This window comes from Esox lucius, chromosome 12 (assembly GCF_011004845.1).
Source record: "Esox lucius isolate fEsoLuc1 chromosome 12, fEsoLuc1.pri, whole genome shotgun sequence".
Taxonomy (NCBI): domain Eukaryota; kingdom Metazoa; phylum Chordata; class Actinopteri; order Esociformes; family Esocidae; genus Esox; species Esox lucius.
The window spans coordinates 23,037,662-23,052,324 of NC_047580.1; the positions used below are offsets into that span (position 1 = coordinate 23,037,662).

General features: G+C 39.7%; 2 protein-coding genes across 5 annotated transcripts in view; one reads left to right on the plus strand and one right to left on the minus strand.

The window, feature by feature from the left end:
• The first annotated feature begins 1,602 nt into the window (after positions 1 to 1,602).
• Positions 1,603 to 8,140, plus strand: LOC105022780 (SAM pointed domain-containing Ets transcription factor). 2 transcript variants are annotated; one of them, XM_020051600.2, is made up of 5 exons: positions 1,603 to 1,966; positions 5,553 to 6,001; positions 6,551 to 6,748; positions 6,886 to 7,068; positions 7,201 to 8,140. In XM_020051600.2, the coding sequence occupies exons 2-5, from the start codon at positions 5,566 to 5,568 to the stop codon at positions 7,377 to 7,379; spliced, it is 996 nt and encodes a 331-aa protein (XP_019907159.1). In that variant the 5' UTR covers positions 1,603 to 1,966; positions 5,553 to 5,565; the 3' UTR covers positions 7,380 to 8,140. The 2 variants fall into 2 exon arrangements, with proteins under 2 accessions (XP_019907159.1, XP_010889791.2); XM_010891489.3 differs by having other exon boundaries at positions 5,643 to 6,001.
• A 3,560-nt stretch (positions 8,141 to 11,700) lies between these two features.
• The window catches only part of pacsin1a (protein kinase C and casein kinase substrate in neurons 1a), a 36,362-nt gene continuing 33,399 nt past the window's right edge, over positions 11,701 to 14,663 (minus strand). For all 3 annotated transcript variants that reach the window (XM_010891430.4, XM_010891431.3, XM_010891429.4), the window contains one exon: positions 11,701 to 14,495. In XM_010891430.4, the coding sequence (XP_010889732.1) occupies positions 14,386 to 14,495 (110 nt within the window). In that variant the 3' untranslated portion in view covers positions 11,701 to 14,385. The remainder of the gene's footprint in view (positions 14,496 to 14,663) is intronic.

Sequence of the window (14,663 nt, forward strand, 5' to 3'; positions counted from 1 at the left end):
GGTGATTAGCCGGAACAGTGGTTCCTAGAAGGCTGGTGACGTAGACCTCCGGTGCCGGAGGATTTCGTGACAAGGTCCTTCTTCTACATGCTTTGTAAGTGGGAAAACCTGCAAAATCGGCAGTGTATCAAATACTTGTTCTCCCCACTGTATGTGGTCCCTTTTTCTGTAAGAATTACTTCTTGCCAATGGAATGTTGTCTGCTACACAACTGTATACAAGTGGTCATGAATAAACTTGTTTTAATATTTATTCCAGTTAATGCTTTTTTATTGAAAATATGTATCCTCTGCCCAAGTTTTAATAAAAACTGAATTTGATTTTTTTTTTTTATATTGAATACTTACAATATCCAATATGTGATTGGTCCTCTCAATTGGGTGGAGGTCGGGGGATTGTGGAGGCCAGTTTATCAGATGCAGCACCATCACTCTCATTCTTATTCAAATAGCCCTTACCCAGCATGGAGGTGTGTTTTCGGTCCTTGTTCTGTTATAAAACAAATGATAGTCCCACTAAGGGCAAACAGGATGGGATGGCGTATCGCTGCACAATGCTGTGCTAGCCATGCTGGTTGAGTGTGACTCAACCATTCTAAATAAATTCTAAATAATTTACAGTCGGTGTCAACAGCAAAGCAACCCCACAGCATCACAGCTCCTCCTCCATACTTCACGGTGGGAACCACATATGCAAGGCTCATCCATCCAATGTCAATTTCTTGTGTTTCTTGGCCCAAGCAAGTCTTTTCTTTTTATTGGTGTCCTTCAGTCGTGAAGGACAGCAATTGTCAGCAATTCAGCAGACAGGACCTGAAGACCTGATTCACCTAATCTCCCCTGAACAGTTGATGTTGATATGTGTCTGTGACTTGACCCGTTTATTTGGGCTGCAATCTGAGGTGCAATTAAATGCCGATTTGTGAGGCTGGTCACTCTAATAAACATTTCCTCTGAAACAGAGGTAACTCTGGGTGTTCCTATCCTTTGGTGGTCCTCATGCGAGCCAGTTTCCTCATAGCAGTTGATGTTTTTCTTTACTACACTTGTAGAAACGTTCAAAGTTCTTGAAATTTTCCAGATCGACTGACCTTCATGTCTTCAAGTAATGATGGAATGTCATTTCCCTTTGCTTATTTGAGCTATTCTTGATACTGTATGGACTACTAAAGTCCAGACATCATGGTCTTCTGAAATACCCACCCTACAATGTCACCCTCTGCATATCCACTCAAACGCATTAAGGAAAGAAATTCCACAAATGAACATGTAACAAGGCACATATGTCAATTGAAATGCATTTCAGGTGACTACCTCATAAAGCTGTTTGAGAGAATGCCTGGAATGAGTGGGTATGTCCAAACATTTGACTGGTACTGTATAAAACACGTCGAAAATACATACTTTGAGTTTCACTGAGTTAAGTCTTGGTTGTCCGCAAATGGTTAACTGCTATTAATTTCCCTCGTGCTGTTCTTAAGAAGGGAGGGAAGCTACTGATGTCGTCAGAGTTGCTCATACACCTGTATGTTGGTTTTACCATTCATCGTGATCATCATCATGCTGTTTACCCAGATTAAAAGGGTTCTTTATAAATATGATCTGAAGTCACACTGAATCAAGCATTCCTACGCACACGCTTGCTTTGGCACACACCCATCTGGCAATAATATAATTTAACTGATAAGGCTGGTAGGTAATGCCCAACCACTTCGACTCGAACTCCACGTCTTCCGACCACCTGAAAGTGTTAGAGACACGGTTACATGCACCCACGCATAATCTACCACAATCTGAAGACTACAACAGCTAGCAGAGATCCTAACTACTACACTCAGTCACAACGACAGAGCGTGCGACCTGAGAATCTGCCTAGCAGAATACAGCAGAAACGAAGAAGATATCCTGTGACAATCTACTAGTTCAGGCACAGCAGACCACCTCTGATCAGCTAGTCATCTGACCAGGTAAGTGTATGGGCAGACATGGCTTTTGGACATTGCGGCGTGTATTTTTATCGGTGAATTTCTTTTAAATTTTGGGGATAACAAAGTCGTTCGATAGGAATTAATTTGAGCCAGCGATTGACACCAGACCTTAAATACAGTTTTCCTAGAGTTAATGGCAAGTGCACAAAACGGTTCATTTGTACACTAGTGAATTATGCACTAACAACATATTATTAGAAAGACTTTACCAGGATCCAATGGGAACCAGCCAAGTTAGCAGGTGGCATGCTAGTTTAAAAGGATCTGAACTTTTTAGTCAAGTAGAAGTTTAAATAACGTATAATAATTTTATGATAAAAGTATCAAACATGGTACACTAAAGTAGAAAGCAGACCAGAGGTGGTCATATGTTTGTCTGCGCAGAGAACCTAAAGACGCTGTCTGAGACTATTGCCATAAAAAATAAACAGTTAAAACCTCCCATTTAGTGCTGAATGTGTAATGTGTTTTTTTATATGTGCATACTTTTTCGTGGTTGACTTTTCAGGTTGACAATTATGGACTGCATTTTGGATTGCTTTTCAGATTATCAGCATTGGGGGAGGGGGATCCAATTGTGGGGTATTTCTTAGAAATAAGTTTTCAGGTTGCAGTAATGGCAGCTGCTGTATAGTACAGGCACATGTTAGTAATTAAAGTATTTGCCATGGGTAAATCAAAAGTTATTAAGCTAGTGCTGGTTTTACAGCTTTACAGACATTTCTATATTGCAAACATGTTCTCTTACAGCATCATTTTAAAGTCTTACCTTAGTATTGGATGTTTGTCCAGGGGTAGTAAAACATGGGTGAAGTGAAAGCAACCATCTATGTGATGATAATAAATAAAGATTTGCACGGCCATTGGACATGAATGGTTGAAAATGTATGTTAGGGTTTGTTATAAACCTTAAGCAAACCATGTTTTTCTGTTTTGGATGTTAATGTGATTAAGAACATGTGAAAACTAAAGTGATGGCTCTCATGCTCCCTCCAAATGTTCTCAGAAAATTAATACAAGGGGGAAAAAATGTTCTAATGGTCTAATATTAAAATAATATAATTTGAACTCTACCATGTAGTAGAGTAGCCTTGTAATGTATATTGCTGTAGTAGCCTTCTCCTACTGGCATAGTGGTGATTAAGAGAGCGCATTCCACTTCTCCATTCTGTTTCCAAAGTGTGTACCTACACACTCTTTATGGATTAAAAAGCATTGGTATGAAAGCATTGGCACCACTGGAATTATGGGTGCAGTCATTGATAAACTTGGACATAAATGTGAAATTGATGTTTTCATCCAAGCTTTCCAGCAGTGTAATTTTCTTGGCCAAACAGGAAGGACATGCTACGAACCAAAACAGTAGGCTGTAGGTTGATTCTAAACACTGATCAAGTGAGATCAAACACACATCATTCTGAGGGTGCTTGGCCAAAGAAAACTTATTATGAAAGAAATATAAACACACACACACAAACACACACACACAAATGCACATGTTTGTATTGCCATTGTGAAGTGAAGTGAGAAAAAGCCCTCTTTTTGTATTTGGGAATGCAGTGAGTAATAGATTACCAGATATCTTTTATATTGATTGAATGCCTCAGTTAAGCCATTGTTATCTATCAAGGTGTATTTTTAGATCCAGTGCTGTGGTTTAATGCAATTTATTTAACATGTGCTTATTATAGCACCATGTGGTAGGTATTGAATGAGTTGACAATTTTTGCAACATGTGTACGAATACATCCTTGGCATTGGTTAACAGAGTTTTTGTACTACTTGTAAAGTACAATATATAAACTTTTACCATGGTTTGTTTCCAAAGATATTCAACAATAGTGTTAATGATCAATGTAATATAAAATATTTTAGTTTTAGATTTAATTTAAAACACACAAGGTAGAAATGTTGCATCCACCTGGTTTTGAACTTGAATAAACCATACATAAGCATATCAACATAGCATTAACTAACTTATATTTATTTCTCAGAAGGGAAATAGAGTTCATTAACATTATAATTTCATCAGATATCAAGAGCTTTCTATCCAAGAAAGTGGAAAACGTACAGTTATTACGTGTTATATTTAGTGTTATAACGTTGGTGCATAAAATCTAGAGCTCCGGAAAAAATGAAGAGAAAATGCACACTTTTTTCCTTTCCAAAAAGGTTGAAAAGGAAGCTTTTGAGTGAGGAACAGAAAGGTTAAAATTATGAGACCAATGCAAATTTAACGTTTCTGTTCCTCACTCAAAACGTTCCTTTTCACATTTTTTGAAAAGGTGCAGTGGTCTCTTCATTTTTTCCGGAGCTGTATATATAAAACATGTGCGTCATATCCTACTTTTCCCATGGACTATTTTCACTATACCCCCCCAATCATGAGACATTGTTTCAGACTTTTAAGTTAATTGCATTAATATTGTCCTCTCCTATTTATTTTGCTCCACCCCAGTCATCTTACTCATATATGGGCTGGGTTTTGTATTGCCCCAATTAACCTCAAATCATTCTTGATGACCAAATTACTTGACCCTGTCAGTTTTCACTTGCACCTGAGCAAGTGTGTCGCAACTACACAGAACATGGAAAAAAAATAAAAATTGAAATTGTGACTTTTTACTATTCACAATTTACAAAAATCCTTGAAAAAATATTTGCACACTTCAAGAAAATTCAAGATTAACTGTAAGGATATGTTTCATTGCAACTGTATGTAAATTCAAAAGAAAAACAAATACAAAATGCCTTTCCATTGGCTTAACCACAGGTTAAGTTGTTCTATTCAACACATTTACAAAGTATACTGTAATAACAAACACACTGTAATAAACAATTTTTCTAGTACACCATTTCTAGCATGTTATACATAACACTATTCATCCCTTAGCCCAGTCTTTTCTAATGGGTTGACTGTTAATTTACATATAGATGTCTCCTCAGGGTAAGCTATGAGGATCAGGGGAATTAGGTTTTCACTGAAACAACTGTCCCACTATATCAAAACTAACACAATTTTTTCCCTGGAGGGCTCATCCTATCGCACTTAGCATAATTACTGATAAAATGACAAAGGTCAGCCCTTTATAATATATACACACCATATTCAACCATGTTACTCTGAATAACTGTTTTATTTTATTATTAAAGATTAATTCTAAATTTCAAGAAAGTACCAAAACAGCAAACATTTGTGAAATGTCATGTTTGCTTTACGATTACTACTGTTTAAATATTTGAGCTTTTAGGGCATGGTTTCAATGCAGCATAAAGACAGTACTGTCTTTTCCCGTACTAAGATTACAGCTTGCCACATGAATTGAAAAGGAAAATAAAGCAGCAAACAAAGTGACCAGAAAAATAGAAAGTGTCACTCATGGATGACAGTTCCTGTTCCTTATCAGAAATGTCTTACACCTTTTAATTACTGTGTCAATATATAAACATTTTAGCAGCATGTTTGCTGTTTCCTTAATTTGAGGCCATGACTCATTCAGAAAACATGTGTATCTAGTTTAAATTCCTTTATACAACATGACTGTTGAAAGTCTTCCTTTTGCAGTGCTGTTAAATCTATGGGGAGTCCAGGCTGTGACTGTGTGGGGAGCACAGTGGACCTTCCCCTGATAACCTTCACTGAATCCCCCCACAGTGTGTCTGCCCCGAGGGCCTGGGAGGAGGACACCAAGCACCCCCGTGGACTAATAAGCTTACCTAAACACACCGTTACTGAACGAAGTTTGCAAGGGGTCTTCCGGCCTTGTTTCAACATGTTCCTCACGGACGACAGCTCATGCTTTTTGAAGAAGTCAGAGGCAGTGGCACCTCTGCCCCCCTTTAAGGCCCTTGAGCAGTGCCCCGCCATCAACAGCCATAGCCTGGGGTTTGTGTTGCCGTCTGGGCTGGATGGACAAGTGGAGGAATGCTGTCTGGAGCAGGTCCAGAGCATGGTGTTGGGAGAAGTACTGAAGGACATAGAAACTGCCTGCAAGCTGCTCAACATTACCCCAGGTAGGAAGATGATTTAACTATTGCATTTTTGTGTGGTTATAATCTGTTACCATTCTACTAATATTTTATTACAATCCTGCAGTAAACTCCAAAATGGATAGGCCTTCTGTCTCTATCTATCTATCTATCTATCTATCTATCTATCTATCTATCTATCTATCTATCATCATTATCTATCTCAGGATCTGTCAGTTGATTGACAGAGAACAGCGAGTGAGTACCCTGTTATGGCCTTTCGAATATTACTTATAGCAAACACTAAAGGTTGTCATTTAGGTTACCCTTTATTGAAGCAACACATCTGCTTCTGTGCTAAGCCCTATGACGTGTGGAGCCTCCCCGCCTTGTGCAAATGGTTTTGTTGACTGTTCATCATCTCACACTCACCAACTCACTACCTGCCATAGGAAACAGATATGATGTTCACTTAAGATGCGTCACCTTTTAATAGGTAATCTATGCAGTTGCCAATGTATGTTACTGTATAAATGTACTGTAACTTGCTTTGGGGAAAATGATCAACATATGAATACCTTATGGCGTCTGCAGATCCCATGGAGTGGAACTGTGCCAATGTCCAGAAGTGGCTACTGTGGACGGAGCACATGTACAAACTTCCCCAGGTGGGCAAGATGTTCCAGGAGCTCAATGGAAAAGATCTGTGCTCCATGACAGTGGAGGACTTTATGCAGCGTTCAGTGCAGTGTGGAGACCTGATGTTCGCTCACCTGGACATCTGGAGATCAGGTAAGAAAACTCATGACTACATACGTATGGTGTGGTGCAGTTTCATTTGATAAAGCGTTTGGGTCAATCGATTGATGTAGTCCATGTTATGTTTTTGTTGTGACTAGAAATGTGGTTTTGTGTTGTTTTTGTCACAGCTGCATGTATGAAGCAGCGCTGCACACTAGGAGATAACAAAATACATGGTACTGAGGAGCTGTGGCCAGAGGCTGACTCCTGCTGCTCCGGACAGCCCATTCATCTATGGCAGTTTCTCAGGGAGCTGCTCCTTAAACCACACAACTACGGACGCTGCATCCGCTGGATGAACAAGGAGAAAGGTGAGCGGATGAGCAGAGTAGGAGCATGAAGGAGTCCAAGTGGGTTTGTAGTTGACTTGGGCTTATGAAGGTTTGGTTACTGAAATAGGTGAAATCCATCTCTCTGAATATTTTTTTTTATATAATCATCAGGAATCTTCAAAATCGAAGACTCTACTCAGGTGGCCAGGTTATGGGGCATCAGGAAGAACCGCCCAGCTATGAACTATGACAAGCTGAGTCGCTCTATCAGGCAGTACTACAAGAAGGGCATCATCCGTAAGCCTGATGTGTCCCAGAGACTAGTCTACCAGTTTGTCCATCCTGTATGAAACACCCACAAGAGGATGATGACTGGAAACAACCAACTGGCCAAACACGTTTTAGATGGGGGGGATTCTACCCTTTCAACAGCTATATGGTCCTTAAGCTCCAGTGCATGTTTAGGATACTCTGCTTCATGCACAGTCTTTGCATCACTCGTTCAGAGAACAGGCTATTTCAGCGAGTGGTGCTTGTTTGGTACATTTACATCAATGCCGGATTTAAGTCTAGAAGGTCACATCATTCTATCTCAACCGTGTGTTTTGCCAGTTGTCCAATGTGCTTTGAAACGAAGTGTGCTCAAGTTTGTTCACACCCATGGCTCTACAATTCACTCACGGTACACAATTCAAACGAAAAGCTGTAGGGCTGTTTTAAAACAATACTGTACCAAGAAGATCAAGAAGATTTAAATGCTTACCTGCATGATGCAGATTCGGATCAAATCTATGTAAGTTGAGATGTAGATTCTTAATGCATATTTCAATAGTAAGAATGACATAATGAATAATTTCAAGTAGTGCGTACAATTGATACTTTGACACATTTTGTGTTCACCAGTTTAGTTTTGGAAAAATATTGACAAATATAGGCAATACATAGATAACATATTGTATCATTGTTATTTTACTCTGTAATAAATCTGTGTTTGGATACGTCTGTTATCAAAGAACAAAAATATGCAAATATTAATCTATGGAACACTGGAAAGAAATATTCAGGGAAGATCATTATTCAGCTACAGTATACACTCACCTAAAGGATTATTTGGAACACCATACTAATACTGTGTTTGACCCCCTTTCGCCTTCAGAACTGCCTTAATTCTACATGGCATTGATTCAACAAGGTGCTGAAAGCATTCTTTAGAAATGTTGGCCCATATTGATTGGATAGCATCTTGCAGTTGATGGAGATTTGTGGGATGCACATCGAGGGCACGAAGCTCCCGTTCCACCACATCCCAAAGATGCTCTATTGGGTTGAGATCTGGTGACTGTGGGGGCCATTTCAGTACAGTGAACTCATTGTCATGTTCAAGAAACCAATTTGAAATGATTCGAGCTTTGTGACATGGTGCATTATCCTGCTGGAAGTAGCCATCAGAGGATGGGTACATGGTGGTCATAAAGGGATGGACATGGTCAGAAACAATGCTCAGGTAGGCCGTGGTATTGAAACGATGCCCAATTGGCACTAAGGGGCTTAAAGTGTGCCAAGAAAACATCCCCCACACCATTACACCACCACCACCAGCCTGCACAGCAGGCCCAAGGCTGCAGAATAGGGCCTTAGAACGCAGCTTAGTTGCCACCCTTGACGAGACACACCTGCCCACAGTCAGCCCTTGTTGAGGAGGCTTAACGGCCCCTCCTTGTCTTTCCATTTTTAGTCTGCTTTTTGTAATAAATACCCTTGACTTTGTGACTGATCATCAACAAATGCTCTTCAGTCATAATAACTACTTAACATTATTTGTTGATTAGTCAGTCATTCAGGATTTATATGGCACACCCTGGTTTTGATGCTCTTTAACAGTTGACCTGTCAGGAATGAATGTGATGCTTAGGATAACTGCAATGTTAGTTCTGGTGTTAGGATGTTGATGGTTTGTTCATATTTCTACTGTTGTTGCTAGATGAAGTAGGCCTACAGCTCCATTTAGTGGCTGAGTCAAAAATAGTTGTAGGTACAATTGAAAACAGTGGTTGGAAACTATAGGTTTGTAGCCAAGCCTAACCTTCTTCACACCCCAGGTGTTAGGATCTTTTGAGTTTCTGAAGGGCAGCGGGCAGTCAGACTGTAACCTCGTAAGAGAGTCCAGGATTAGCCTTTATCTTTGTCCTTGAAACCGGACCAACATGCTCAAAATACAGAGCTTACGGAAAAGATTGAATCCTGGAGCAAAGATGTCCTTGAGCATGGCAGACAACCCTAACTGCCCCCATGTCACTGCTGTAACTGAGAATGTGTTCTCTGTGAATTTTCCTGGTAAAAGGGGTAAAAAGAAAAGAGGGTGGGGTGCAGATAAAGTAGCTGGTGCATCGACACAAGTCACGCATACACACATATTTACGCTGGAGCTAGATGCATGAGTGAATGAAAGAGAACAGTCAGACCATCAGAAAGCAAAACTGTTGTTCTCGCCACTGTGAGAGATAAAAAAATATTTGGTTTGTGCACTCTTCTGAAATGTTTAAATACATTTAGGTAAAAATGATATTGTGTGGATAGTTTAACAATTGTGACATATGGAGTCATGTCAAAATAGGGGGAAGCTGTGTGGTCAGACAAAGATCTGACCTGCTGAGTACAGTCGTTGTCTGATCTGCCAGGCCCTAGATAGGTCTCCTGGGGACTGTCCCAAGGAGACAGAGTAGAAGAGGGCAGGGACAGACAGACAGGGAGACTGGAATAACTGAATGCGCTTGTACAGTACAATCAATCAAATGTGTTTTATGGAGCCCTTTTTACATCAGCAGTTGTCACAAATTGCTTTTACACATACCAAGCCTGAAACCACAAAGAACAGTATAACAATATGTGACCAGTTGGTTAGGCTATATATATGAGGAAGATTTATTTTGTGAAGAAGTGGTTTGTTACTAACTTAATAAGGAAACTTTTGTTACTTTTGAAGAATCGTTTTCTTACCTGCACCCAAGTTTATCCCAAGAATGAAAATGTTTGTTACTCTAATAAATCTTTTCATTTGAAGCATTTCCCTGGATACTTGTCTAAGTTGTTCACCAAAACAAACACACCCCTTGTGATTGGTTACACTAATTAAAACCATTTTAACTGTGTCTTTTGCCTTCATGCAAAGTGTTGGCCAGTCTTGTGATGCGTAAGAGCCAGATGGCTGGTTAATATGTGGTTATAAGAGGAGGAAAGAAACCAAACAGATGACGGTTGATTCCACTTAAGTGCCTTAAGCCGTGTACCTGAGAGCAGTCTGAGGAAAGTATATGGGGGGGGGGGGGGGGGGTCAGGGTGCAAGGGGGGTGGAGTTTTGAGAGATTTAGGGTGTAGACCGTCGAGGTACAAGATGGATGTGGGGACTTTTCATGGCTGAGAGTCAAAATGACAGAACTGGTTCAGCTGGTTTGGCTTTACAGGGTCGACTGACACCTGGGGGGTACTTTAGTTTCTAGCTTGTGATTAGCTGGAGATTAGTGTTCTCAGTGACATAGATAAATGGCTCTTGAACGGCTCTTTGGGGTATTGACACTAGATTGGCTGTTTCACCTCCACAACCACACTGACATTCTTTTGCCTCACCCCCGATGATAAGGCACTGAATTCTGGCACAGGCAGGTGTTTTTGTCCATAAAATGGCCCTGGTCTTTTCCATAGCTGGAGTTTGGCTGGAAGGTGACAGGTGCTAAGTTTGACTAGCGCTGACAAGCATAGGAGGGTGTATTAAAAAATGACATGGCCATTGTCCCTGCAATCAGGGTCATAGCCAACGCACGGAAAGGTGGGTATGATTCATGGGGCCCATGGCGTGGCAGGCTCCAGCAATCCTAATATTGTCAATGTCATCAAGTGAGGGGGCCCACGCATATCTCGTTTCAGGGGGCCCAGGATTCCTGGCCATGGCCCTGCCTGCAATTAATAGGAAGATATATTTAATAGTAAAAATTACCTTACTTAAAATCTAGCTGATTGATGAAAATTATATCAAAATGATATCAAAATTAAGTCATGTTTTTAACTAGGGAAAACTGGCCAGAAAAAGTATGTATGAGAATGGATGGAAAATATGTTCTCCCAGCAACAACAAAAAACATATCAAAACATAATCTCTTTTATTTAGATAGCTAATTAGCAAGGTGTCATCATTTTAATACTTGTAATTTCTAATATCGCTTTTTTTGTTTGTCATGTCTAGGCCCATCCCACTAACGCAAAGGCTATAGCTGCTATCGACGTTAACTAGTTAGCCTTGGGGAAACAGGTTTAGTAAGCAAGCTAGTTTGTTATACTGTGTTATTGCGGTGATCGTTTTAAAATACTTTGCTTGTTGTCCCCCACTGACAAAAGCCAGCTAACAGGGATTGGCTTCTTCACTATTTTTCTCCTCAAAGGAAGAACTAATATAAAATTTAAATAAAATTTAAGTAAATAAATAGAGCTATGCTCTTCAAGCCCCCTCCTTGGCGCACAAGGGCTCACCACAGGCACTACTACCAGCGGCCCGGCTGAACTAGGCCTAGTTTTCATTTTTTGTTGAGATTCAATTTGAATCTGTCTAAAATGAAATAGTGCTACAGTGTACTTTTCAGTTTTTTGTGTGCAGATAAATCAATTTAAAACACAAAAACACATGACACAAAATGTTTTGTTTGTATTCTCAACAAGCTTGTTTTCCCCTTTCAAACCAATATTGCAATACTGAAACCACCACAACAACTTTGATTCAGAATTTTCATTACTACCATGATCATAATCATAATCATCTTTATGCATATTTAAATGAACATTTTGTTACATTAAGATGAACAGGCACTACACCAGTTAGGAGATAAAATGACATCACTAACTATAAACATACATACATCTTCTACACTGCTAATCAAGGGTTCTCACGACATGAGCCGCTGCCCCCTTGTGTGCATAAGGAAGAGAATAATCAACATAAAAAAGCATTTACATACACCTTTTTTACTGCCTCAACGTAGTTAGGTTTCATTTCCAACTCAACACAGTTGTACAGTTACAATATAATATAATCTTTAAATTACATAATCATATACAAATCTGACAGCGTGGGGTAACTTCACGCTCTTATATGGTACATTGACAATTTCATTGCAATAAAATTCATATGATATGGTACCTATCACTTAATGTTTTTCCATTGCTGTATTTTGTTGTAACACATTTACATGTATGACACTACATTTTGTCTTAGTATTCAATCACTTGCATTTTTTTATTTTTATTTTTCTATTACACAACTCATACGCTGGATGATAAAAACATTTGTCCCCACAATATCTACCCGAGATTTTTGTCTTTGTGTTTTTTAGTGTGTGTGTTTATAAGATATTTCCATGGTATTACTTGTTTTGGCTTAGTTGAACAGCTTACACTAACAAATAATTTGTGAGCTGGTGATGTGTTCTGTTAACCATGACACCAAGACCTAGTGGAATCTCAGCTGAAGTCATAAATTAAACACATGTTGCCGCCATAAAATATTCTGACATAAAACTTGAGGAGACCAAACCTCATGTCCATGGCACCTGCTTCCACAACATCACGGCGATTGTTATTTGGTTAGTGTAATGGCAACAATATTTTCATCAGATAACATCTGATTAGCTAGGATTCTGAGAAAGTACTGAAGTGTTTCCTGTGTTCATATGTATTTAACCAGAGGCTGAGATAGGTGTCCGTGTGTGAAGTAGACTACCAGAATGAATCTAAATTAGAATAAATTACTGACGACAAAGACATGACTTCTGACATTCTGTGGTTTGCTCTTGTCTTCATCCCTGTGGATCGCCTATTAAATGAATAAAGAAAGACTGAGAGGATAGGAAGCGTTTGCATCTTGACAAGAACAACCCCGGACAGGGTTATGCGATATGAGTATTTGCATGGAGGAGAGACTTTTATGCATTTTGGATTTCGGTCATTCTTTGGCTCAGTAGGTGAATGGGTTTGTAACTGCTTTTTTGTCTTGTATGGTTCTCAATGACAGCGGAATACAACATGCTGAGTTAAATACAGCATGTCTCCTTCCAGGGACCAACAGTGGTACATTCACATCCATGTTTGCATTTTAAGACCAGGATCTGCAGCATGGTACCATAAAAACTGATGTCCCTATCTTGGCATGAGATAAGTGTCAACTATTAACATACTTTAGTTCAAAATCCTTTTTCCCATTTCCTGTATCCCACTCCAGCAGGAAAATGAAATCCACATTTAATAGGCCTGATTATATCACTTGAAAAATCCAATCTTTCTAAGCGACAACAGATTAGAAACAACAAGCCGGTGATAATACTTTGCCTACTGACCCTAAAAATGCTGAAGTTCACAGGTATTTAATTTAATACCCAGCGATGAATCAAAATGAACAGCTATTCTAGATTCTGTTCTTTTGTAAGTAATGAAAATGAGATGTTGTGATTTTAGGGGGTGATGGGAAGGAGACAAGTGTTATCCACCAACTCCACCTCTGGCTGTGAAGACAGACACCTCACAATAGCTTGTGGTGGTGGAATTCCAATGCTGTGGCTGATGTTGAATTCTGATCCTCTACATTGGTTTTCAGATGAGGGGATTTGTTGCATCTTGTTGCCTTAATATGGCTTGGAGGTTAGGGAATGCATGTCACATAGCACATGCTGCTATGACAAACCAACAGAGAAACAGAGATAAACACATACTGGAGCACTGCACACACTAGTAAAAAATAAGACCAAATCACGAAAAGTAAAACAATCAAACCAAGGATACATTTTGTGGTACTTATAACTACACAGCATTCCCAATGTAAAGATGAGGACTAAACACACACAGCATTGAAAAAGCTACACAAAATGACTTCATACACACAATGCAGTCTGAGTAGCTTGTTCTGGTTAAATGGGTAGGTGGATACACTTGGTTACATTATCGTCACACTGTTATAGGAGAATATACTGCTAAGACGTTGAATCACCTGCATGATCTTTACAGCGAACACAGCTGAAAAGACAGGCAAAATGTGTCCCTGCATTGGCTCAATGTTACAGTATGTTTGACTTTGTGTACACTGGAATAAATGCCGCTCCTGTTTTAGTGTAGAAGTACTCCCCATCCTAAATACTGGATAAATATAATGTAGATATATTGTCTTCTCTTATGTCACTAAGATTTTATTTAGGCAAGCCTCTACTTGGCGCATCTGTTGGGCAAGGGGTGTGTTGCTCGTAAGTCTCTGGCTATGTGCAGTGCGATTGTTTGGGACAGTACGAGTTGCCTCCAGTGGAATGTTCTCCACCTCCGGGGCCATTAGATCTCCTCAACGTAATTGGCCGGGTACAGTCCCTCCCGGCCTGTATCCAGGCGACCTCTACACCAGCCCTGGTCATCTTCATCCTCAGTCTTGGTCAATTCGTCACCTGTGAAGAACATGTACATTCCCTTAGTCACCATGCATTCTATGCTCTTGATTTAAAAACATGATTTAAAAACATGACGGTCCATAGTCCATGTGTTTTCTTTAGTTAGTCACCATTAAGCAATGTTCAGGCTGGATGACTGATGTTGTTATGAAGACTGTACTGACA

What these genes read in the sequence shown, in the direction of transcription:
- LOC105022780 (XM_020051600.2), top strand. Translation starts at nt 5,566, where the DNA reads ATGGGGAGTCCAGGCTGTGACTGTGTGGGGAGCACAGTGGACCTTCCC. An exon ending in GCTGCTCAACATTACCCCAG is followed by an intron (nt 6,002 to 6,550) that starts GTAGGAAGATGA and finishes TGGCGTCTGCAG; the next exon opens with ATCCCATGGAGTGGAACTGT. An exon ending in CCTGGACATCTGGAGATCAG is followed by an intron (nt 6,749 to 6,885) that starts GTAAGAAAACTC and finishes TTTTTGTCACAG; the next exon opens with CTGCATGTATGAAGCAGCGC.